The sequence below is a fragment of the Mirounga angustirostris genome, unplaced genomic scaffold, assembly GCF_029215605.1.
Source record: "Mirounga angustirostris isolate CCGP_5_RB_7025 unplaced genomic scaffold, mMirAng1.0.hap1 SCAF_9, whole genome shotgun sequence".
NCBI lineage: Eukaryota > Metazoa > Chordata > Mammalia > Carnivora > Phocidae > Mirounga > Mirounga angustirostris.
This window is the reverse complement of record NW_026991717.1, coordinates 40,206,556-40,231,533: the sequence shown is the minus strand read 5'-3', so window position 1 is coordinate 40,231,533 and position 24,978 is coordinate 40,206,556. Positions and strand designations below refer to the sequence as shown.

Genomic DNA, 24,978 nt, shown 5'->3' with positions numbered 1-24,978 from the left:
CCATAATAATCTAGGTTTCAAAGACATGTATTTCCAGTTTTCATTTTTGAGAACACCAAAGTGTAAGTTAAATGTTTTTCTGGTTATACCAACAATACATTAAAAAAATCTGGTCAATATGAATTTTTGTATAAAGAAAAAAAAATTTAAGTATCTATAATTCTACTGCCCAGATAATACAACTTATTTTTTTCTAGTCATGTTGTGTGTGTGTGTGTTATTTTTAGGATTATTCGGATATTTGTACTGGCTTTTCTGCTATATCTCATTGTATTTTTAAAAGTGGGTGCTCTAGGAATCATACACACCCGGTCATTTACAGTCTACTTAAAGTTAGTATTGTACCTCTTGGTATATAATAACATAACTATAATGAATATTGGCAGAATGGATCTCTTTATCACTGTAAAACATGTACATATATTGAATGTTCCATAAGATAATGTCATAATTTTTGTTTTGGGCAATTATTTAAGAGGTAAGAAAGTAGTCTTTTATATTAACTATTTACCATGTTTTCTGTTCTTCCTTCATTCCTGCAGGTCCAGTTTTCTTTGTGGTATTATTTTTCTTCAGCCTGAAGAACTTCCTTTAGCATATCTCATATAACAGGTCTGCTGGCCAGGATTCTCTTCTTTTATCTGAAAATGCTTTCACTGCACCTTTCCCCCTGAAGAATATTTTCACTGGATATCGAATTCTGGGTTGACAGGTCTTTTAACAATTGCACAGTGTTGTTCCAGTGTATTCTTTCCTCCATGGGTTGTGGAAAAAATATACGGTTATTCAAATCCTTATTCCTCTGTAGGTAATGTGTCATTTTTCTTTAACAGTTTTCAAGATTTTTTTAATTTTTTCCTCCCAGCAGCTATTTTATTAGCAGATGGATATCTTCACTTTTTAGTAGTTTGCTTATGTGTGTGTAGATGTGGTTTTCTGTGAGTTTATCCTGGCTATAGTTTACTGAGCCTCTTGTATCTGTAGATCTATATCCTTCACCAAATTTGGGAAGTTATTTCTTATTTGTTTATTTCTCCATTTTTTATTTCTTCAGGTATCTTTTCTACCACAATCTTTTTCTCTAATACTTCTGGAACTCCAATTATATGTTACTCCTTTTGATACTGTCCCACAAATCTCTGAGGCTCTGTTCATTTTTGTAAAAAGTCTCTTCTCTCTCTGTTCTAATTGGATAATTTCTATTACTCAAGTCTTCAAGTTCATGGATTCTTTCCTCTATCTTCTCCATTCTGCTACTGAACCCATCCAATGACTTTATTTCAGAGGGTATTTTTTAGCATAAAACATGTTTTTTAAAATAGTTTCTATTTCTTGCTGATAATTCCTTCCTTTTCATTTATTTCAAATGTGTTTTTCTTTAACTTCAGGGAATCTAGCTATAATAGCTGCTTCAGAGTTTCTGTCAGGATAATTCCAACAACTGGGTTGTCTCAGGGTTGTCTTTCCCTTGAGAATGGGGTCACATTTTCCTGATTCTTTATCAAGTCATTCTGGATTTTATTTTGGCACTCTGAATGTTATGTTGTGTGGTCTGGGTCCTGTTATAATCTCTTGGAGAACACTGATGCTTTTGTTATAGCAGGCTTTGTTACTGACCAAGTTATGTTCGGACTGTAATTTGTATTTCAATTTTTGTAGGCAGTGACTTAATTCTTAGTTTAGTCCTGTAAGACTCGTCTTTGCCGGTTCACCTTTATCCCATGTTATGTGTAGTTCAAGACTAGGCTGACACTCGTGCGGGCCATTCACAGAATCTGGGAATCCCCTTCTCTCAGATGTCCCTCAAACTCTCCAGCCCACAGATGCCCCCTACTCTGGCTCCTCTGTCCAGGAACTAGGGTTTCTCTTGAAGTTTCAGCTGCCAGGGCTGCCACACCACACCGTGACGGGGACCTGCTCTTGGGGCAAAGATGCATGAGACAAGAAAATGGGGAATTCACCTCTGTCTGCATCCCTCCCCACAATCTGCCTGCTTCTTCAGAATCCTTAGATAGTTGTTTTTTTGCATTTTGTCTGGGGTTATTAGTTATAATCAGCAGGAGGGATGTGCTTTAGTGGCTTTATGTTCCCACAGTGGAGCTAGGATGCTCACCCTCATTTTTATTTTTTTTAAAGATTTATTTATTTATTCGAGAGAGCAAGCGCACACAACACACACACACACACACACATGTGCGAGGGGCAGATGGAGAGAATCTTAAAGCAGACTCCCCGCTGAGCTCGGAGCCTGACCCCACAACCCTGAGATCATGACCTGAGCTGAAACCAAGAGTCCGACGATGCTCAACTGACTAAACCACCCAGGCGCCCCCTCACCCTCATTTTTAAAGATGATATTTGCTGGGTGTAGGAAAATAGGGTGGCAGTTATTGTCTTTCAGTGCTCTAAAGGTATCTTTCCAGGGTCTCCTGACATCAAAGTTTCTGTTCAGAAGACAAATGGCAGTTTCTTACTGTTGTTCCATTCGAAGGTAAGATAAGCTCTTTTCTCTGGCTTCTTTTAAGATTTCCTCTTTGTATTCCATTTCCATCTTTTTTAAAATTAGATGCATAATAAGTATGGTTTTCTTTGCATTTATTCTGCTTGACATTTGTAGATCTTCTAAATATTTAAGTTGCCATCTTTTATCACTTTGGGAAAATTTTTGGCAATTCACTTTTTAAATGTTCTTTCTATCTCATTCTGTCTTCTGGAACTCAATTACATCAGTGTTAGACATTTTCACTAATTCCCACATTCGTTTTTTTATTTTCCATTTGATTTCCAATCTGCTTCAAAGTGGATATTTTTTACTGAGTTTCCATCTAGTTTACAAACGTTCTTTTTCTGTGTTTTGTCTGCTGTTAAATCCAACTACTGCATTCTTAATTTCGTATCTTTTTCGGTTCTAGAATTTATACTTGATTCTTTTTAATAGATAATTATCTGGTGAAATTTTCTACCTTTGCAGCTGTTTTTCTTCAGCTTTCCCTTGATTTTCTTGAACATATTAAAATTATTTCAAAGTCTCTTGCTAATTTAAATACTTGGATCACCTGAACTTTTCTTCTGTGTTTTAGTTACGGTCCTGTCTCTTGGTATAGCTATTTTTAACTAAATAATATAAAAGATTATATATAAAAAATTATAAGGACTCCAGATGATACTCTGTTCCTCCAGAAAGGACACAGTCTTTCATGTGTTAGATAAAGGCTCATTATCTTCATCTAATCACAGGCTGAGCTGAGTCAAGCCTAGGTTGCTGTTTTGGTCAGGTGCAGTCCAACTCTGGTTTGCCAACGCTCCCAAGGCATGGCTCTGCGGGACTTCCAACAAAGGGCTTGGTGTGTTTACCAAAGCTCCCCTGGCTTCTACCCCCACCTCCCACCCTGGAATTTATGAACTCTTTGTGACTCTGTTCCCAGCACCATGGAACTGCTGAAAACTCTAATTTGTCAGAGACTTTCTGCTTACCTTTTTAGCCTCCGGTCTTATGCAGTATCAGTACTAGGAAAATGTCCTGAAGGAAAAAAACTGGTGTATCTGAGGACCCTCAAGAGTCTCTGATTTTTGTCTCTCCAGCTCCACCAGATCCTAAAACTCTGTGTCCCCCTCACCTCTCCTCAGTCCTCTAAGGTAAAACCTGGATTTGCAGCCCTTTGCTCTGTGCTCAGAATCAACAAACGCCCTCAGGGGAAAGCAGCTGAGCACTTCGGGCTCCTCACTACGATTCACTGCTAGAATCTTGCACCTCTGCTTTCTAGGTGCTTTAACAACTCTCTGATTACTTTAAACAGATACTTTGTATTTCATTTAGCTTTTTGCTCTTGGATATGTATATAGGTCTATCGCAAGCTACTCCATCCTCACTAGGAGGAAAGGTCCCACGTCAGCCAGTAATTTTTGAAGGCATGCTGAACACTATCTGAAAAAAAAAATCTGCACTTTGAAGGAAATAATAAAGCTCAGTAAGCATTTTCATATAACACTGATTTTTACTCCAGCTACAAATCATTTTCTTTAAAAACTGTATTATAAACATAACCTTAGTGAATTTTCATTACTTATTATTCAAGTTCAAATTCTGATATTTACAGACCTTATGCATCCAAAGAGTCCTTTTTGGTAAAGCTGTGTTTAAGGAGCAAGGTAAAAACAGACATTTTTGCAAGGAAGGAACTTTTGGTGGTGGAGGACGGTAAAAGGGAAAGTAGAAAACTCGAAGAGAACTTACTTTAGATGATGTGGTATACATGGTGAATCTTGAATACCACTTGCTGGCTTTCTCTGCAACTCCTTTCCCAGCAGTGAACATACTGTTCCTTAGAACATCTAGTTTAGGTACCAGCAGTGTATCTAAATTAAATGAAGGTGATGAATGGGTTAATGCAGCTTGAGATTCTTCCCTAAATGGGCAAGAAGGTGAGAAGGCTGGAGAAGACCAGAGTCTGTCCCGTGGTCTCTCCTCAGTTTTTGTGTAACTTTTAGATTTGGTAAGTCTCATTAGCCTCGGAGAATGGGGAGGCAGGCTAGATCTTCTGCACGCCTTGACCAATGTTGGACTTTTCTTACTGGTTGATTTGTCATCACATGCCCGTTGTAAATCGATGCTTGGCGTGCGGCTTGTCAAAGGACTGCTCATGTTATTCATATACATCACAATCTCTTCCGCTAAGTCACGCCTGGCGGATGGCGTTGAAACGCTTTTGCTATCTTCGTCATCCTCTTCCTCCTCCTCTTTTTGCTGCTGTTCAGTCTCAGCAACCAAAAGAGAGAGGGGATCAAATCCTGTGGCAACGTCCGTTTTTGCAGAAGGTTTTACTGAAAAGCTGCTGCTCATACGCTGAATCCTCTTGGGGTTCTGTGAAGCAGTGTATCCCACTTTTGATCCATCTGTCTCACTGTCTAAGTCTTCCAAATCAAAAATAACTGGAGAATCCACTTTATCTGCCAAACAATTAGGACCATCGAAGGGTGTATCGTCATCACTAGATTCCTTTTCTAGACTGTCTCTTTTTGATCTTAAAGGTGGCTTTCCGATATCAAGACTAGTCGGTCTTGTGCTTTTTGAGATAACGTTTGAAAGAATTTTTGCATCAGCTCCTAGTTTTTCAACCATATCTCCAGGGCTTGCTTCCTGGTTGATTCTATTGAGCATAAGTCCCATCAGTACTCCGCCACTAAGATTGCGGTTTCTGCTTCCCCAGGAGAGTCGCTGCTGCAAATTAGGTTCATTTTCACTTTTATGTCTTTTCCTGAAGCACCTGCTTTGACTGTTTCCTGTTTCATTTGTACCTTCAAAAGATGATAGTAAGAGCAACTCAGAGGTGCTTTCTGAAAAACAAGAGAGGTGTTTTTAGCCATGAAAAATGTAATGCGCAGATATAAGATGTCCTAAATATTTAAAATACTAGTAATGAAAATGATAAGAGCAAGTACTCGCTGAGTGCCTGCTATTTGACAGACACTATAACTAGGCATTTCACTCACATTATCTACTGTAATCATGCCAACATCCTTATGGGTTGAGAAGAAACTGACGTTCAGGGGGATGAACTAGCTAGCCCAAAGTTACCCGCCCAGTCCTTAAGTGATGCAAGTGGGATTCAAAAACAGACATGACTAACTATAAAGGGTATGCTCTGAGACAGAAGCTGTCTGTACTGTACTGCTTTTCAAAGCTTATAAATTAAGATTAATATTTACCTGTCTTGGAGTGGGAGATACAGGCTTTCAGCCAGAGAACAAGTAAGTCACGGGACTAAAAGGCATAGCACAGGGAATACGGTCAGTGATGCTGTACTAGCAGTGTATGGGGACAGACGGTAGCTGCACCTGCGGCAAGCACGTTATACGGACAGAAGCTGAATCACTACGCTGTACGCTGAAACTAATGGAACACCGTGTGTACGCAAAATTTTTTTTAAAAATGTACCTTTCTTATATTTAATAATAAATTTATATTAATTACACTAAATTGATTAGACAATGGTTATACAATTGTGGTTGAACTAGATGACCCTGTGACTATGAGTCTTCTACCTATAAAAATGAAAAACAAAACCCAAAACCCTAAACCAAGCCAAATAAAAGGCAGCTATGTTAGCTTTATCCACATATAAACATTATTTTTAAAAACTCCAAATCCTATGACTATAGATGTGGCTAAATAATCTTACCCTTATTTTACATATGGTTTGCAAGTTTATACCAGTTAAATGTGAATGGCTATTTTCTACTCAGAAACCTTTCACTGCTTTTTGCCAAATTACTCAGGTACCAATGCTGAAAGCAGAAAGCTAGATTCCTGATCACTTTAATTGTCCTTATTACGTGGGAGTCTTCTAAAGCATTAGTCTAGGTATGGTATTGTCAACTATTCTTTTTATATCCTTATCCAACAGAACTAGTGTGCTATAACAAGGTAATTCCTGCCATGTGATGCATTTAGGGACAGGATAGGACATAAAAGGGAATATTGGAGACCATAAAAGCCTACAAACTAATAATGTAATAAGCATACACCATTAACAAGGAAAATAGCATGGCAGAAAGGTAAAGTCTATTCTTTGTTCCTTTATCACCTTATGACTAAGGGCATAAAAAGCCAAAAGTATACTTTCTTCTAAAATTCTGGGAAACCTTCTGCTTGACAGATTAAATATCATCAAAGACTTGGAGGAATCTTATAATCCTAAAACAGTACTCTGGGATTGAGTTTAAATAGCTGTGCAGGGGGTCCCCTTGCAAAGTCAAAACCATGTTACAGCCTGAAGACAAATAAAGCTGGTTATCATACTATACCAGGGGTTGGCAAACTATGCTTCTGAGCCAAATCTGGCCTGTGGACTGTTTTTGTACAGACTCAAATGGTTTTTACGTTTACAATCACATACCCACAAAGAAGAACAGGTGACAGAATAGTATGTGGTCTGCATGGCCTAAAATACTACCTGGCCATTTACAGTGAAGTTAGTCCAATCCTAGGTTCATATACATGCTAATTCCAACAAACTATGCTGGATGCTGCATGCCTCTAACACAGAGCCACAAGCTATTTAAATTCCTTGAGACAGGCGGTTCTATGACATGATTCTGGCCAGTAGTGTTAAAGTGGTAGTTTTTGAAGGTTTCTGGAAAAATTGTCCTTTCCTGATAGAAGGGGATAGATGTGGCTGGTGGCCCCCTTCCCCATCTTTTCTGCCTCACACAGACAGGTGATGCATGAGGTTGCCAGTGGTCCTATTATTAATATGGTTAGGTCCGGAGAACTGATGGCAAAACCCTTGAATTAACATCTTGAGTAATTGTTTACCTTTGATTTCTTATTTGAGGAAAAAACCCTTGACGTGTGTAAGTGACTGCTAATCATATTTTCTCAGTCTTACAGCTGAAAGAATTCCTAGCTGAAATACTAGCCCCTTTTCAGATTTAGAACATTCTATAATCCCTTCCTACCACATAGCCTTTCAGAGATTGCCTCCCTTTTCCTGGAATGCTCTCTCTCAATTCCTCCTTTGCAACCCCTATTCTTATTTGTTTTTGACGCAGACTTTAGATCTAAGCTCAAGAACCATATTCACCAAGGAAGTCTTCCCAGACCAACGTCCCCCAAACCCAGGACACATCTATTTATTATATGCTCTTGTAGAAACTTACAGCCCTTCTTCACAGTATTTAATCTCAGAGCATTTTTACATTTACCTGAGTATTTGATTAATGTTTTCCCATCTCTCCTTCCTGCTTTCTCTATGAAGGTAGGGACTGGATTGTGTTTCTGTTTTTTTGTTTTGTTGTTCCTTATCATATCCCCAGAAACACCTGACATCCGGTTACATATAGCAGGAGCTCAAGAAATAATTACTGAGTGAACACTGTCTGCTGGGAAACAACTGCCACCAATAGACCAACCCAGAATATGACACAGGAGAGTGTATTATAATATGATATATCATAGCTAAATATGGCAGGTAAAGATAAAAAGTTAAACAGAAACCAGAATTCGGCTTAGAAAAACATCTCCGAGTAGGTTTTATTTCAGAGTAAATTTTCTTGTGGTTCAACTCTCAGTGATTCAATATACATTTATCAAAATGTCAAATTCTCAACATAATCATTAAGTAACCATAGGGTAATGATTTTATTTCAATATTCAGTTAAACATGAAAACATCTCTTTGGTTAAACCACTCCAATATCTTTTAGAAGCTATCAGATACATAGCTAGCTAGCTAGATACATGTATATATACACACACATACACATATATATGAATATACAGTCATATAAAATATCTGTATATTGTACTGTAAAACATAAATCTAAAAAATGCTTTGAATCCTCACATGTACTAGTATATAAGAAAAAAGTTATTGAAAAATAAGTATTCCTATAAATTCCATATACAGTCTTGGGCAGAAGTGATAAACGCATAGAATTTAACAGATGGGAACGCTTTCAAGCCCAAAATCTTAAAGATGAACTAATAACTCTAATTGACACCCAGGAAACCTCTATTATAGGCCTTTAAAACCTGACTTGTTAAGCATAATGGGTAACCAAAGCCAGATGATGAGTCAGATACTGATTACTATGGCAAAATGTCAGGATCAAAGGATGGTTTACAATCATATTAAAACAGAGAGGTCATAAAAGCAGATCTTCAGAAAAAGGCAAGCATTAATAGACAGTAATGAAAGAACAATAAGGCAAAGGCTACCAAAGGCAAGTTATTACAGGTTATAAGTAGACAATGACTAGGTTGTGAGGTAATTCCATGATCCCAAGAAAACAAATTTTAATATTTAAGTTATAACAATGACCCAAGAAAGAAATGCAAATTCAGATAGTTACAACTCATTTAACTTTTTTTTTTTTGAGAGCCAGAGCAGGGGAGTCTGTACACTTTTTCTATCGAGAGCCACACAGTAAATGGTTTACTTTGCAGGCCATGCAGTCTCTTTGGCAACTACTCAGCCCTGCTGATGTACTGAAAAAGCAGCCAGACAGTATGAAAACAAATGAGTGTCGTTGTGCTTCAATAAACCTTTGTTTGTGAACCCTGAAGTTTGCCTTTCATGTAATTTTCATGTGTTGCAAAATACTATTCTTCTTCTAATTTCTTCAATCGTTTTAATATGTAAAAACCGTTCCTAGCTCATGGGCTTGTACAAACACAGGTGGCAGGCCCTTCGTGGCCCACGGGCCATAGTTTGCCTACCCCTGAGCGGGAGGCATAGCTAACTGTGCTGCAGAAGAACAAATGTCACTGTAGCAAGGCCATGTGTAAACAGAGATTGCAGCCTTGACAGCTCAATCCTTCAAGATGTGTTTAGATTATATGTGATACCGAATTGAGCTAACGCCAACATAAAATACCATATAAGCAGACTAGTAACACTAGAAACTTTGAACCTTATGTCTATTTAACCCCCCCAAAAAGGATCTGATGAAAAATTAGTGAGACCAAGTATTATCTCAAATCCTAAACTGACTTTTCCATTAAGTAGTTGATAACTTACATGACCTGCCAACAGCCAGATTATGCCTTAGTTTTCTCATTAAAATAGTGCTAATATGCCCTCACGAATATAAGCGTTGCTGCATTTGTAAACATAAAATAATATATAAAAAGCACTTTAAAAAAAGATTGTATTTATTCATTTTAGAGAGAGATACAGAGCATGAAGTGGAGGGGACAGGCAGAGGGAGAGGAAGAGAGAATCTCAAGCAGACTCCCTGCTGAGCGTGGAGCCTGACGCAGGCTTGATCCCACAACCCTGAGATCACGACCTGAACTGATATCAAGAACTGGACGCCCAACTGACTGAGCCTCCCAGGTGCCCCAAAAAGCACTTTGAAAAGAAAAAATATTAGGTATTGTTATCTAAAGTATCTTGAGAAATAGCCTTTTAGCTCTGAAAAAATAGGAACAATAATGAAGATTAAAGAACTCTATGCTTCATTTAAAAATTGGGGGTGTAAGGTACCCTCAGATGGATCATCTCACCTGCTCTCATTTCCCCCTTTCAGAAAGTCCCAACAGTCTGAACTCAAGAGATGGTATGTGGCTTGTAGGTTTGTCCTTGTACTTTGTTATAACAAAAGCTTGAACAAAGTAGACTATAAAATATAGAATTCAAGTTACTAAGCTATACAATGAGAGGCTACACAAATATATAAAAAAATAATCCTGGAGAATAGACTTTTAAAAATTCATTAGAAATACAGCTACAAGGGGCGCCTGGGTGGCTCAGTCTTTAAGCGTCTGCCTTCAGCTCAGGTCATGATCTCAGGGTCTTGGGATCGAGCCCGACATTGGGCTCCCTGCTCAGCGGGAAGCCTGCTTCTCCCTCTCCCACTCCCCCTCCCCCTGCTTGTGTTCCCTCTCTCGCTGTGTCTCTCTCTGTCAAATAAATAAATAAAATCTTTAAAAAAAAAGAAATACAGCTACAAGATATTCTGCACATAAAAGAGGTACACGATTCAACTCACCTGTGCTTTCTCCTGATATTTTATCAGCATCGTTGTTATTTGTACCACTGGGGCGAACTATACTGGAAGAACTTTGATAATTGAGCTTAGGCAGACAATCAGCACTTCCTTTTGCACTCTCACTCTCTGACACTGTAAAGATTAAAATGAAATTGTTAAGATAAAAGCTACATAGAAGCTATTTAGCTTTTATTTACTTAGCTATTAAGCTATTATAGAAGGCATAAAGAGAAGTAGCTTTTAGTTATAAATATTTCTAACTGATAATAGGTGATAAGAAAATACCAAACACCTCTATATCTATTTGCTGATCACAAGTCAATGATTCCACTTATTTGAGGCTTTAAGGTGTGTATCAAATTACTAAGTCATGTGTGAGGTCCATACATACATTTTGTATTTCTTCTTTGGTTGTGAAACACTGCTTTTGATGGAGGTAGGCAAGGGAGGGAATAGAGTCACAGACCATTAACAGAAACATTAAATAAAAATACTGTTAAACCTCAGAAAAGAGTCACTGTTTGAAGAAATACATATATTTCTACTACAAGAAGAGGAGTAATTGATCGGAGAGTGTTGTGCCACTGAGGCTATACACTCCCCACATAAAGTTTTGGTGTGTTGGAGCATTAGGTGGTGAAGAGGGCCTGTAATGGGAGGAAAGACAAGTTATAATGGGAAAGTGGAAAATAAAATTAGCACTTTCATACTTAAAGCCACTCGTATTTTCTGTTAATAGAAGTTCACAGGGGCCCCTGGGTGGTACAGTCGGTTGAGTGACTGGCTCTTGGTTTCAGCTCATCTCAGGGTTGTGAGCTGGGAGTCCTGTGTCAGGCTCCACGCTCAGCGCGGAGTCTGCTTAAGATTCTCTCTCCTTCTCCCTCCGCCCTACCCTTCCTCCCCATGCTCTCTCTCTTTCTCCAAAATAAATAAATAAATCTTTTTTTAAAAAATATTTTATTTATTTATTTATTTGAGAGAGAGAGAGAAACATGAGAGGGGAGAGGGTCAGAGGGAGAAGCAGGCTCCCCACTGAGCCGGGAGCCCGATGCGAGACTCGATCCCAGGACTCCGGGATCATGACCTGAGCCGAAGGCAGTCGCCTAACCAACTGAGCCACGCAGGTGCCCCAATAAATAAATCTTTAAGACAAAAAAGGCTCACAAATTTATACACTATCAACTTAAGTAATACCTACGGGAACTAGAATCACTCCCTTTCTTATCTTTTTCTTCTTGAATTTCCTCAGTAGATATATCCCCTCTTCTAACTTCATCCTTAGATAATGAATTATATCCAAGATCAGACTGGCCACCTATGAAAAAGAGAAAAAAAAAAAAAGAAACAAAACCCCTATGCTGTTTATCATAAACTTCTTTAGTGAGAACAACTGGAATTATGAGCAACATATTAGTGTCCAGGTTTACTTATGAGAAATTTTCTGGTTAATATCCAATTGAAAGCATTACTTTGTTAGCCCTCCTCCCCCATCTCTATTAATGCAAGAAAGGGATGATCTCAAAATAATTTGTCTTTGGCTCCACACTGCAGTCAAAAGTGACTATGTACATTCACACTACTGTCTGGGCTCCTAAAGATACAGACAAACCAGACATTCTTCAAGCCTATGACCTTTCTAGGTGAAAGTCAGAGTTCCAACTAAGCAATGCAGAAGAAAAATCTGCAGGGAATTCAGAACAGAACATTCACACATAGATCACTGGAGCCAAATGTCTAAATGATTCCACTGAAGAAAATGGGTTTATTTAAATTTACTGATAGGTAATTGCTTTCTCTGAAAATTTAATTGAATAACTATTGAATTGCACTTGAGTATAAATACATGGGAGTGAGAAAAAATTAGTGTTACTGTTAAGAAAGGCAAACATTGCACTGATATAAGGAAACTTCTAATTCTGTTCAAGAGGCCTTCTGTAATTTTCTGCAAATTGTTTTCACTAGATTAGCATCAAAACATAAGGTTTTAAATCCTAGTTCTTCTTCTTAGGAGACATGATTTTAAGCAAACCATTTAACCTTTTGGTTTGGATTTCAAGTCCCCAGATTTATAACACACAAAGTATGGTTACGATTATATGAGAGAGACTATATATGGAATGATTTTATAAACTGGTAAAGAACTATGTAAAGAAACTGTATTAAGGATCACTAGGTATTTAATATCTCTTATAATTTTGAGTTTGTATTTTTTCTAATCAAACTTTTGGCTCTGTTTCCACAGAAAATATAAATTTAAAAATATTATGAAGATAATCTTGATGAAATTCATGCTTTTATTAGATTCTGCATGCTTTAAAATAGACTTTTAAAAGGCCATAGTTAAAAACAAAAGATAGAGGGGCACCTGGCTGGCTCAGTTCGAAGAGTGTGTGAATCCTGATCTTGGGGTTGTGAGTTCGAGCCCCACATGGGGTGTAGAGATAACGAACAAAAATGAGACTAAAAAAATTGATTGCTTCATTTTTAAGAGAGAATGCCTGAGGATGACTACTATAACTCAGATTAAATTCACATTGCATGATCAAAAAATAAAACGAGCCAAGAAAGAACTATGAAAATTACATTTCAACACAATTTGATTACACTTATTACTCTTAAAAGTAGGCAAAAGAGGAGACAGACCAAAATAATGTTACCATTTGCAGAGACAGAAGCCTTCATATTTCATTAGTAATGCTGGGATTTTTAAATTTAAAATTTCTGTCTGTTAAGAGGTGGCTCTTATACTCTGTTCAAAAGTCATGGGATACCTGGGTGGCTCAGTCAGTTAAGTGTCTGCCTTCGGCTCAGGTCATAATCTCTGGGTCCTGGGACTGAGCCCTGAGTCAGGCTCCCTGCTCAGCAGGGAGTTGGCTTCTCCCTCTCCCTTCGCTCCCACCCTCCTCCCCCCACCGCTTAAGCGCTCTCTCTAAAAAAAAAAAAAAAAGGTCATGTGTCTTTTTAATGTACTAATGAAAAGGACAGAATTATTCAACAAATTAAGTATGTCAGTTTTAATTCTTAGAGAAAACTTTTGTTCAAATCTGATATTTTAATAAAATTAATAGCATCTTCAGGGCTAGAATGCTGCAAGTTTTATATGTATTTGCAAGTTTATTATACCTTTTTATTTTAATATAGTTTAAAACTCACAAGAAGTTGCAAAAATAATATAGTACAGAGAGTTCCTGTGTACTGTTCACCCAGCTTCCCTCAACGATACTATCTTACATGAAACATAATACACTGTTAAAACCAGGAAGTTGATGTTTATACGTACTATTAACTCTGATAAGGGCTATAAGTTTCTTTTTTAAAAAAAACTCTAATAACATTTTCATAATTACAAACAAGAATTTACCCTAAGAAAGTGACATGATACAGAGATCTGTGGGCTATCCAGAGTTAACTCGGTTACCATGGACTAAATACTTGAATAAACTCTCTCTCTTTTTTTTTTTTTTTAAGATTTTATTTATTTGACACACAGAGAGAGATGGCTAGAGAGGGAACACAAGCAGGGGGAGTGGGAGAGGGAGAAGCAGGCTCCCCGCCGAGCAGGGAGCCCGATGTGGGACTCGATCCCGGGATCCCGGGATCATGACCTGAGCCGAAGGCAGACACTTAACGATTGAGCCACCCAGGCACCCTTGAATAAACTCTCTTAAACTTTTATTTCTATTCCAACAAAGAATAAAATGGCATATAGTTATTAGACACAATATCAAACCAAGTGCCTAACATATATAATTAAAAGTGACAGTTAACCTAAATACAGCACTGAGAATTAGAATCTAAAAAAGACAGGCCAGCAAATCTAATTTTTAAAATGTACTGTAATAAATGTATACATAAGCACACACAAACCTGTACTAGATCTATCATCAGTAGCATACACTTTGATTAAACCCGTATTAAAAGGTGCCTGCTCCACAGTGTGTGTCCCATGACCACTATCCATGCTGCCATGACTAACAGCATCCAGGTCACTGCCATCTGCTTAAGAACACAATTTGACAGCATTTTACTACTCAGGCAGATACCACAAATACACATCAGTTTGTTGCTCAAGCTAATAATCCACTCATACTGAACACGAACATGCCACATAATTAGCAAAATACAATCATAACAACTGTAATGATTGTGAATTATTAATGGATACTAAAACAAGATCACCAAAGGGTGATAATTTAACAGTTAAAGAAAAAAAGTGATTGAAGGTATTTTTTAAATGGGAAAATAGTATTAGAATTTGCTTAATGGCAGTAAAAACTAGAAATTATTAAATATTTTGAAACTAAGATTTCTAAAAAATGTAAATTATAACTAGTCAATTTTTTTTTAACAAAGTAAAACAAATACATCCCCTAAGAACTTTTAATTACCTGAGAGAGTTGTTTGTGATAAGTGTGCATGTTTCTTTAAAGCTCTTTTGAACTGTGCGACTCCTAAAACAACGTTTCTTACTTTTGTCCAAAGAAAATAGCCACTACGACTTCTTGAAGGCCAGGTACTTTCCAAAACAGCCTATTCATTCAACAAAATAAAATAGTTAGTAAAATAAAATATATCAGTGAATGCACGATGGCTTTATAGTAAAGCTAAAGAATATCTAAATACATTGTATAACAGGAAAATAGAACAAGAAAACTTACTTGATTTACAGAATATATATACATATTTTTAAAGATTTTATTTATTTATTTGACAGAGAGAGATATAGCGAGAAAGGGAACACAAGCAGAGGGAGTGGGAGAGGGAGAAGCAGGCTTCCCGCCGAGCAGGGAGCCCGATGTGGGGCTCATCCCAGGACCCTGGGACCATGACCTGAGCCCAAGGCAGACGCTTAACGACTGAGCCACCCAGGTGCCCCTTGTAGCTGTATTTCTAATGAACTTTTTAAAGTCTATTTTCCAGGATTATTTTTTTATATATTTGTGTAGCCTCTCATTGTATAGCTTAGTAGCTTGAATTCTGTATTTTATATGCTTTGCTCAAGACGCTTAACGACTGAGCCACCCAGGCGCCCCCAGAATATATTTTAATACTCCAAAACCAATGCCAAATAAAGCCCAAATCAATTATTTCTGCCATTATATTAAGGTTGTATAGTCACAAAAGTTATCCTCGTTCTCCCACTAAATCAAAGTCATTACCTTATTATAATAACCATAAGTGATGGCATTGGGGTCAATACCAGCTTTCTGCATTTCAAAAAGCACTCGAACCGCAAGCACCGGCTGATCATACTGCCCACAGAGCTGCATAAGAATGCGGTAGCACACCTGAAACACACAGTTCAGAAGTGTTCGGAAACAAAGTATCTACGAACAGAGATCTAGAATAAAATAGTGCACTTTTAAAAAGAATTGTTACCTCATCAGGTGGATCCATCTTTTTGGACTGCATTTTTTTAAGCACATCATATGCTGTTTTCAGTGCCCTGACTTTTGAATGACATACTTTCACATAAGCTGGCAGACAAATAAACCACAGTCCGTAACAGTGGCGCAGGAGACACCTAGACCACATTTGAGGAATGGAAGAATACCTCTTGGCAATTTTATGGGCTGATTTAATTTCCTAGAAAAAAATGCAAGGGTCTCATTAATAAACTGACACACTTAAGCATCCTTATTTAACTGAACGCTGAACAAGTATAAGTTATACGTTTTTATAGTACTTCCCTAACAAAATCTGTCTATAATTAATACAGATTCAAGCACAGGCTTATAAATATGTGAAATAAAGTTCGAAGATAAGAAAATTAGTTAATTTTTTGAAGTCACATTACTCTAAATTATTTTTGGGATGTTTTGAGGAGCATAATAATCTAGTCATACATATGGGATAGTAAAATATATTAAGGGAGGATGAATGTCATATTTATTTTTGTTCTAATACTTGATTACATGAAAAACACAAAATCGTCAAAGCACCTGTTTTGTTCTTCTGAACATGGGAGAAGGGCTGCTAGGACTACTTGATTTTGAAGGCAATTTGTTCTTTTGTGTTTGTAGAAATCCTTCAGGTCTCTCAAATAAATTGTTTCTAAGAACTGGAAATCCATTATAGCTGTTTTTGAAAAGAAAATAAAAATCTCAAGCACACATAGATGATCATACTGGTCATAATCTAAAAAAAATTCTGACCAATAACTCCTTAACTTAGAGTCTATTTTCATTATCTTTCTCCATCAGACTATGCTATATACTCAACAAATATTCGTGCTATTGTTGCCTTTCTTGCTATCATATTTAGACATCTAATAGCCAAATACAAACTCAAGTATATATTTTAGAGGTAGAAAAGTGAAAGATTTAAATTTTGCTGAACTTGACATCAAACCCTAAAGTAAATCAAGTGAACTTTGTAAGTTAGTATTCACGTAAATATACAGCAAACATATCAGATAATATGACAGCTGGTAAAGGGCCCCCAAATCAATACTCTTTCAGACAGGACAGTCATTCGTATTATTGTTTTAGGTTAAGATATTACTATAGAACTGTCCTCTTCAAAAGATACAAATAATGTATTAGCACATTCCAAGACAAACTCTGATATTATCATGAATTGGTTTATCAGGTTAGCTAAGCAGGTTCTGGCTCTCATTTGTGAGAAAGAAAACTGAAGAGGTTGGAGAAGAAGAAGAAAAGATTAGAATGAGTGGCCCTATGAGGAAGTGGGTCTAAATGGGGTGCTAGAGCAAGGTGTTTGGGAATGTAAAAGGTAGCTGCAGCTAGGAAAAAGACATGCTGAAAAGAACAGAAGAAGCCCCTGAGCATCAAACAGAATCTACTTTATAATCTTCCTAAAGGCATAGCAATAGTTTCAATTAACTGAGAAGAAAACCAGCTATGATAAAAGATGGTAAACTATATCTATTATACATTACTACAGGCAAATTCAGTAGGGTAAAAAATAAATATTAAATGTTAAGTAGGAATAAAATAGCAAAGAAGTTCAGGAAAACTACGTCCCATAAAAATTTCACTGTATGTACACGGTGTGATAATAAGACCATTCCGTGTGCCTTATGGAAACTTACTACCCTATCATTTCACAAAGACAATGTAAGAATATGAGTCACCTCTCACTAAGAGGACCCACTGTGCACACTGAAGACATTTAAGCTGTGTCTCCAATGACGGGTATGATTACACCCAAATTATATTGTTAGTCTCAACTTAAAAAGTGACTTAGATTCTTTTAAAAATGGGAACTTTCTAAGCTAAGTAATTTTTTTTATTAGAGGACTAAATCTAAAAGTAAAGTTTAAATTAAAAAAAAAAGTTAAACCCAAAGCATAAAAAGAAAAACAAAACTGTATTAGTGAAACCTGCTCCTAAACAAATCTTAGAAGTATAATGTACAAAAGAGATCAAAGAAATGAGATCTTGTTTAGAAAGAAAAAGAAGCGAGAAAGAGAGAAATTAGGAGATTTTAAACACCTTTGACAAAAGCCAGAATTTTAAAAAGTGATCTGCGCAACATCATTAATAGATGAAAAGTAAGGGCAGGAACCAAGTGGCCTATGAATTAATCAACAACATTCACAAACACCTGTTGCACCACTTTTTCATCTGTAAAAGGAAGAATTTAACCCGAGTTATAAATGAGGGTGTCCTGAAAAATCCTTTTTCAATGAAAATAAACTGCGACCTAATGAATGACAGATGTGAAATGGTTTTAAAATCTTTAAAGTAAGAAAGTATTACTGGAGAAAGAAATCATTTAAAATCTAAAAGGAAGTGCCATTTTAAGTAAAAATAAATGCATACTGGAAACTACCTCTAGTAGATAACAAATGTATGTGTATAATATACATCTAGATAGATACACAGATGTATAATAAGTCTACTTCTATGATAACCTTATTTTACTATGCTCAGAACTTTCTCTTTTTCCCATTAGACTTGAAAGCAGGAACAACGTATCATTCAAGTCTATATACCAAGCACTTAGCATAGCATCTGACCAAATTTCCTAAGTTAACTGATTGATTCCCAATAGTTCTGAATTTCCATGACTTAAATAAAAACTCACAGAAAAATTAATAGCCTAAAAAATTATATTATCAAAATTAAGGCCACAAATATTGACTCTAAATTAGATTTAACCCTGTTGTAAACCAAGGTTACATTAATCAGTATGTGTGTGGGAAAGGGGATGAAAGTGAGAGGATTAGCTTTAGTGAGAAACAAAAATCAAAATCTATAATAAAAGTGCTGCATTTTGGTGGGGTGAGGTCCTAACTGAGTTTAACCAACACTTATGAGAACAGATACTTATGTAGATATAGAGAGCTTCCCAAGGCTATATTATGCAAAATTATAATTCTTTTCTCTTTATACCTCAAAACTTAATAATGGATGTGGGATAAGCTTGCTTACCACCTAAAAATTAGGAATCTGTAAAGTTTGGATTTTTGAAAATACCACAGTCCTTAGAAAGCTACGTCACAGATGATGGATTGCTTCTCTCTTTCAATCTCAAACATTCTGCCTCTTGAATACCTGTACTGTAAAGGGGGTTCTTCACCATTGGGTAGATGGGGGATCTCAGGTGGTGTTACAAAAACAGTATGTTCACTTTTGAAAGATTCATCCAGTTCTATAAGTCGCATTTCACCACTCTTGTCCATATCCACCTGAAAAAGTTTAAAAAACATACATTAAAAAAATACATTGGTTAGCCAAGAGTTTGTCTATGGGGAATGGTTAAATAAACCATTTACATAACTGGATATTAAAGAACTGTTAGGGAAAAAAAATGAGCAAGTTCTCTGTGTACCACTAAAAAAGATTTCCAAGATAATTAAGTAAACATAACAAGGTGTAGAACACTGTATATATTATCTTTTGAGTAAGAAAGAGGGGAAAAATAAAAACACACATACATTTTTTTGCTTGTATTCACATAAGGATATACTAAAGAATACTATGAAAAGTAATTTCCCTTATGGGGAAGGAATGGAATGGACAAGGATGAGATAGGACCCAGATTTCCCAATGTATACCTTTTTACATTATTTTGCATTTTGAATCATGAGAATGTACTCAAGAAGTAATATTTTTTAAAAATGCACAAACACGTGTGTGTATGTGTTGAGAATACCGAGTTCTAGATCTCATTTATACTAAGTATAACATATTTCTCTAAGTTTTTCCAGTTTATGTAGAAGCAGATTTGAGTTAAAATTCCAGTCACATCAGTATTGAAAGCACTTTAATAGTACAATCTCCCCTAGATACTCTATGGCAAGGTAATATTCATAAAAAATGAAAACAGACTCTAAACTGCCTAAAAGGAGCTCATAAACTAAAAAGCACAACATTGGCATTAAAAAAAATTAAAAACAAACATATAAAAAACCCCACCAAGATGTCATACATAAGACAAAATATAACCCACGGCACTTTATTACGTTAGAGAGAATATCATATTATCAGTCAGAAATAAATGGGAGAACAAGAATTATTACCAAGTTAACTCTTTAAGATAAGGATTTAAGGCACAATATACCACAAAAGGACAGGTATAGCTTTTAAATTTTTCTAATTCTTATTAAAAAAAGCTGAACATTCAGAGTGTTCTTACATAAATTGTCAGTTATAATTTCACAGTATTACATGCTATAATCTCCAAGATTAAAGAATGTTCTTAATGATATATCCATACAGTATGCTAGAAAACAATAAAGATGTTTCAGAATAATTAAAGACATGAAAAATGTTCACAAAGTAATGATAAATGAAGAAAACCCATACTACATATATTTGATTCTAATTTTTTAAAAGAGAGTGAATATGTATGCCATATATACATATGTATATATATATATTCATGTTTTTCTCTCACACATGTATACTCTTATCAAAATATTACCTCTGGGTAATGGTATTATTGCAATGAATTGTCTTCTTCCTTATATTGTTATTTTCCAATTAAAAAATAATATGTATTAGTTTTATTGGTTTTTTCCAAAAATTACAAAAGAATAAATGCTCAAAATAAAAATTTAAGCAAAGTAGAATATATTGCTTTAGAATAAGCACTTATTTCTTTTTCTTTTTTTACGATTTTATTTATTTATTTCACAGAGAGAGACACAGCAAGAGAGGGAACACAAGCAGGGGGAATGGGAGAGAGAGAAGCAGGTTTCCCACTGAGCAGGGAGCCCGATGTGGGGCTCGATCCCAGGACCCCGGGATCATGACCTGAGCCAAAGGCAGACGCTTAACAACTGAGCCACCCAGGCACCCCTAGAATAAGCACTTACTTCAATTCTGTTGAAGGATAGTTAAAAATCAGTATATAAAAGGTACCTTTCTTTCTAGCCTGTCAAAAAAGAACTTTTATATGGTGAAATAAGCAAGGATACAGTAAACTGGATAATCACATACCCTGATGGTACTCAAAATTGGTAAAGATATGTTTATTTATTTTTATTTTTATTTTTTTAAGATTTTATTTATTTATTTTGACAGAGAGAGACACAGCGTGAGAGGGAACACAAGCGGGGGAGTGGGAGAGGGAGAAGCAGGCTCCCCGCGGAGCAGGGAGCCCGATGCAGGGCTTGATCCCAGGACCCTGGAACCATGACCTGAGCCAAAGGCAGACGCCCAACGACTGAGCCACCCAGGTGCCCTGGTAAAGATATGTTTAAACACATCTGCCTTATTCTTATTCTAAGGAAATAACCTAACGTGAAAAAAAAAACCTCGGGGGCGCCTGGCTGGCTCAGTTGTTGAGCGTCTGCCTTCGGCTCAGGTCATGATCCCAGGGTCCTGGGATCAAGCCCGGCTTCGGGCTCCCTGCTCCACGGGAAGCCTGCTTCTCCCCCTCCCACTCCCCCTGCTTATGTTCTCTCTCTCGCTGTGTCTCTCTCTGTCAAATAAATAAATAAAATCTTTAAAAAAAAAAAAAAACCTATCAGCATGAAAGATTTTTTTTTTCCAGGATTGCAATAGCAATACATTGGAAGTCACCTATATTTCAAAAAACAGGTAAATGAATGAAGTATGATAAATAGATGAAATATACAATCATTAAAAATTAAAATAGCAAAGACCACGCAGACTTCTGGTTGAACAAGACAAATAAAACACAACAATTTACCTTCACTCCCTCTTGAAATCTCACCAAACTGAGAAGTAAGGGGATTGAAAAAAAAAAAAAACCCAGCAAAGACAAAATGAACTGGAGAGAGGACAATAGCACAGCTGGAGTTCAAAACATTTTAGAAGCTGCAAAGTAGATCGATGTGACCTGTGAAAGCTGAAAGCCACAGCACTGGGGAGGGGATAAAAGAAAAAAAGCCAAAAATCTAGCCATTTTGCTGTGTAGAGTCTCAGAAAGGTCAGGAATGAAAAGTGCTCGATGACCTTGAAGATGGGAGTGCACATGGAGCTGAAGCAGGAGAATTAGTTAAAAGCCTACATTTAAGGACTCCCAGATCCCTGACACAACCCAGTATTAGGCCACTACCTCTCCCCACCGTGGCCATAGACTAGGTTGGGTCTTTCTGTGTGAACTAGAAGGACTCTAGACTTGAGGACACCAGACAGAGCTGTGGGAGATGAAGGAGGCTAATAAAAACAGGTGAAGTGAGTAAAAGCCTACATGTTACAACAAGGGAAAACCTCAGTTACCTTCCCCACTCTGTTGTGAGAATATTGGCAATCAGGCTTACACTCCTCAGGCTAAAGACTGGAGATAACCTCTTGGGGAAGCTAAGCAGCCTAAACGAAAAGAATTATAGACACCGATCAATCAGGGACTCTAACGATATAGCTGAGTTCCTTTATGATCATCAATCTCATACCTAAGGAAGCTCCAAGCCTCACCTTCCCATTAAAGCTCCAATGAGTTCTTTGTGCCTCATTCTTGAAATACTGACCAAAGATTACACAAGGAAAACTAATAACTTGAAGGAAAATAAAACAAATATTAAAAGCAACATTTGACTAAGAAGCAGCAGAGACAATGTAAGGGGAAAAAACTGCTCAAAATAACTAAAACGAATAAGCCTACATCCATGAAAAGAAGATGCTATAAAAAAGAGACAGGGAAATTATAAATGTGACAGAAGTAAAAATTATACTACAGAAGCTGGAAAATAAACTTGAAGAAATCTCCCAGAAAGTGGAGATGAAAAACAGAAAATGGGATGAAAAAGTTAAGAGGATCAGGATAGGAAGGCCAATATCCAAACAATACATACTTCAGAAAAAGAGAACCAAAGAAATAGAGTAAAGAAAGAAATGCGATGCAGGAAAACTGCCCAGAATCTGAAGAAAACGAGTCCACAGAGTAAAAGGGCCTTCACGTACTCAACTCAATGAAGAAAAGAAGGCCTCTACCAGGCATATCCTTATGAAACTTTAGAACATCAAGCATCTTAAATGCTTCCAGAGAGAAAAAGAGATCAGGCACAAAAGGTCAGAAATCAACATAGCATTAGACCAGATGTTACTCTCAACAATAACATTCAAAGCTAGAAGATTTTAAAATTTTACATCCAACCAAATTAGCAATCAAGTATTAGGAGAGAATAAAGATATTTACAGACAGGGCATCAAAAAATGTTTATCTCTCACATACTCTCTCTCACTAAGCTACTGGAAGATGTGCTCCATCATAAAAAGGAAATACACTACGAAAGAAGTTACTGAAGCCAGAAAGCAGGGGATCCAACTCTGGAGAGAAGTCAATATAAGTCCCAAGATGATGGTGAAGGAAAAAACCAGGATGAGAGACTAGCAAGCAATCAGTTCAGATTAGAATACAAAAGGAAATTTCCAGCAAAAAAAAAAAAAAAAAAAAATCAAATGGCTAGATTACCTGATATGTTGGAAAAATTGAGATTTTAGATTTTTCACTTTTGTAGAAGAGTTTGGAGATGAATTAATAGTAGACACAAAACAAGAAATACAGTAATTATTAACTTCGGAGAAACCAAAATCCATGCATAAAAGGAAATCTAATTACAATATATATGTGGCCTAGCTAGGATTATATACAAAGTGATAATAATATTAACACTGAACAACCATTTGAGCAAAATTCCTTATAATGACACTGGGAGAATTCAGGTGGTGTGGTAGGAATGACATTAATGGATAAAAAACAATCAGCAGCAATAAAAACATGTTATTTGGAAATCTTAAGGTAAATAGCTGAAGAAATGGATGAAAGAGAAAAGTGGTTGCCTTCGGGGAGTAGAAACTAGGGGCAGGAAGGAATGGAACCAAAGCCTTGGAAAACTATTTGACTTTCTAGATTATTATGTTTTACTGCAGTAAAAATGAAAATTTCCTTTTATGAGATTTGGCTGTGATATTAAAAATGCTTATAAGATCTGGTTGTATAAAAAATTGGGAAACTACATTATAATTATGAAAACAACACTGAAAGTGAATGTCAAATGGATATTAGTTAGGGCACTGGGCTTTACAGAGTTTTTTCTCTCTCTTATTTTCCACACTTCCTGTTTCATTAGTCATTTAATAATATTGTTAAAAATTAAACTTTCAATAAAAACAGAGAACACCTGAGCCATTATTAGCAAACCGAGCAATATTTTTAAAACAACAGCATTAGGAATATGTCAGTGATAACTCAAAATCATAGGTATCCCAATAGGATACGGTGTCCATGGGTAACCCAAGAACAATGAGAAGCTCTACACACAAACCTTTTATGCAGATGAAGTGTGGTTAATCTAATTATAAGGGCAGCAGTGATAATGAAAAAGAAGAGATGGTTAAAACAAATACCCAAAGTCATTGGAAAGAAAGTTGGAAATTACTCCTGTCTCCATGATGGACTATTACAAGAGTGAACTGCTTGTCTCTGAACAACAGATGTTTTTAAATTTGTATTTATTATTTATTTTTTTTAAATTTATTTGTCAGAGAGAGAGAGCAGAGTGAGCCAGAGAGAATGTACGTGTGGGGGAGGGGCAGAGGGAGAAGCAGGAGAAGCAGGGAGTCTGATGAACAGGGAGCCCGACTAGGGGGAGGGGGAGCTGATCCCAAGATCCTTAACCAACTAAGCCACCCAGGCGCTCCTAAATTTCCAGCCATTTTGTTCACATAGAAAAAAACCTGTTATGAGGACAACTGCTCTAATTCTCAGTACTGTAAAGTCTATTAAAATATTAAAATTTTGCACTGTAGATTCAGTACCCTGGGAAAAGATATTTTCCTTAACTTGTATACCAATAAAATCGCATTTCAACATTATAAAAACAGCCATGCTATATACATCCTACATGTATCAGTTGGCCATTTCTGTCTTTTGGAAAGCACAGTGACATCTGCCCATTGGGAGAAAAAGAAATCCAACACCCACGACAGGATAAAATTAAAGTAATTTTCATATTCTCTTCATATTTTTTCCACAAGACATTAATATACTTAGAGAACACTGCAGAGGGATGCTTGGGAGACTAAGAAAAATCTTACCAGACTAT

General features: G+C 36.5%; 1 protein-coding gene across 7 annotated transcripts in view; it reads right to left on the bottom strand.

Annotated features, from left to right (window-relative positions):
• DENND4A (DENN domain containing 4A) overlaps nt 1-24,978 on the bottom strand; it is a 163,261-nt gene that overhangs the window by 23,869 nt on the left and 114,414 nt on the right. For 4 of the 7 annotated variants that reach the window (XM_064570277.1, XM_064570276.1, XM_064570280.1 and 1 more), the window contains 9 exons: nt 19,016-19,149; nt 16,436-16,571; nt 15,873-16,079; nt 15,653-15,781; nt 14,882-15,023; nt 14,361-14,492; nt 11,692-11,808; nt 10,494-10,625; nt 4,235-5,334 (listed from right to left, as the gene is read on the bottom strand). In XM_064570277.1, coding sequence (XP_064426347.1) covers nt 4,235-5,334; nt 10,494-10,625; nt 11,692-11,808; nt 14,361-14,492; nt 14,882-15,023; nt 15,653-15,781; nt 15,873-16,079; nt 16,436-16,571; nt 19,016-19,149 — 2,229 coding nt within the window. The other 3 variants (XM_064570278.1, XM_064570281.1, XM_064570279.1) reach the window with 3 other exon arrangements.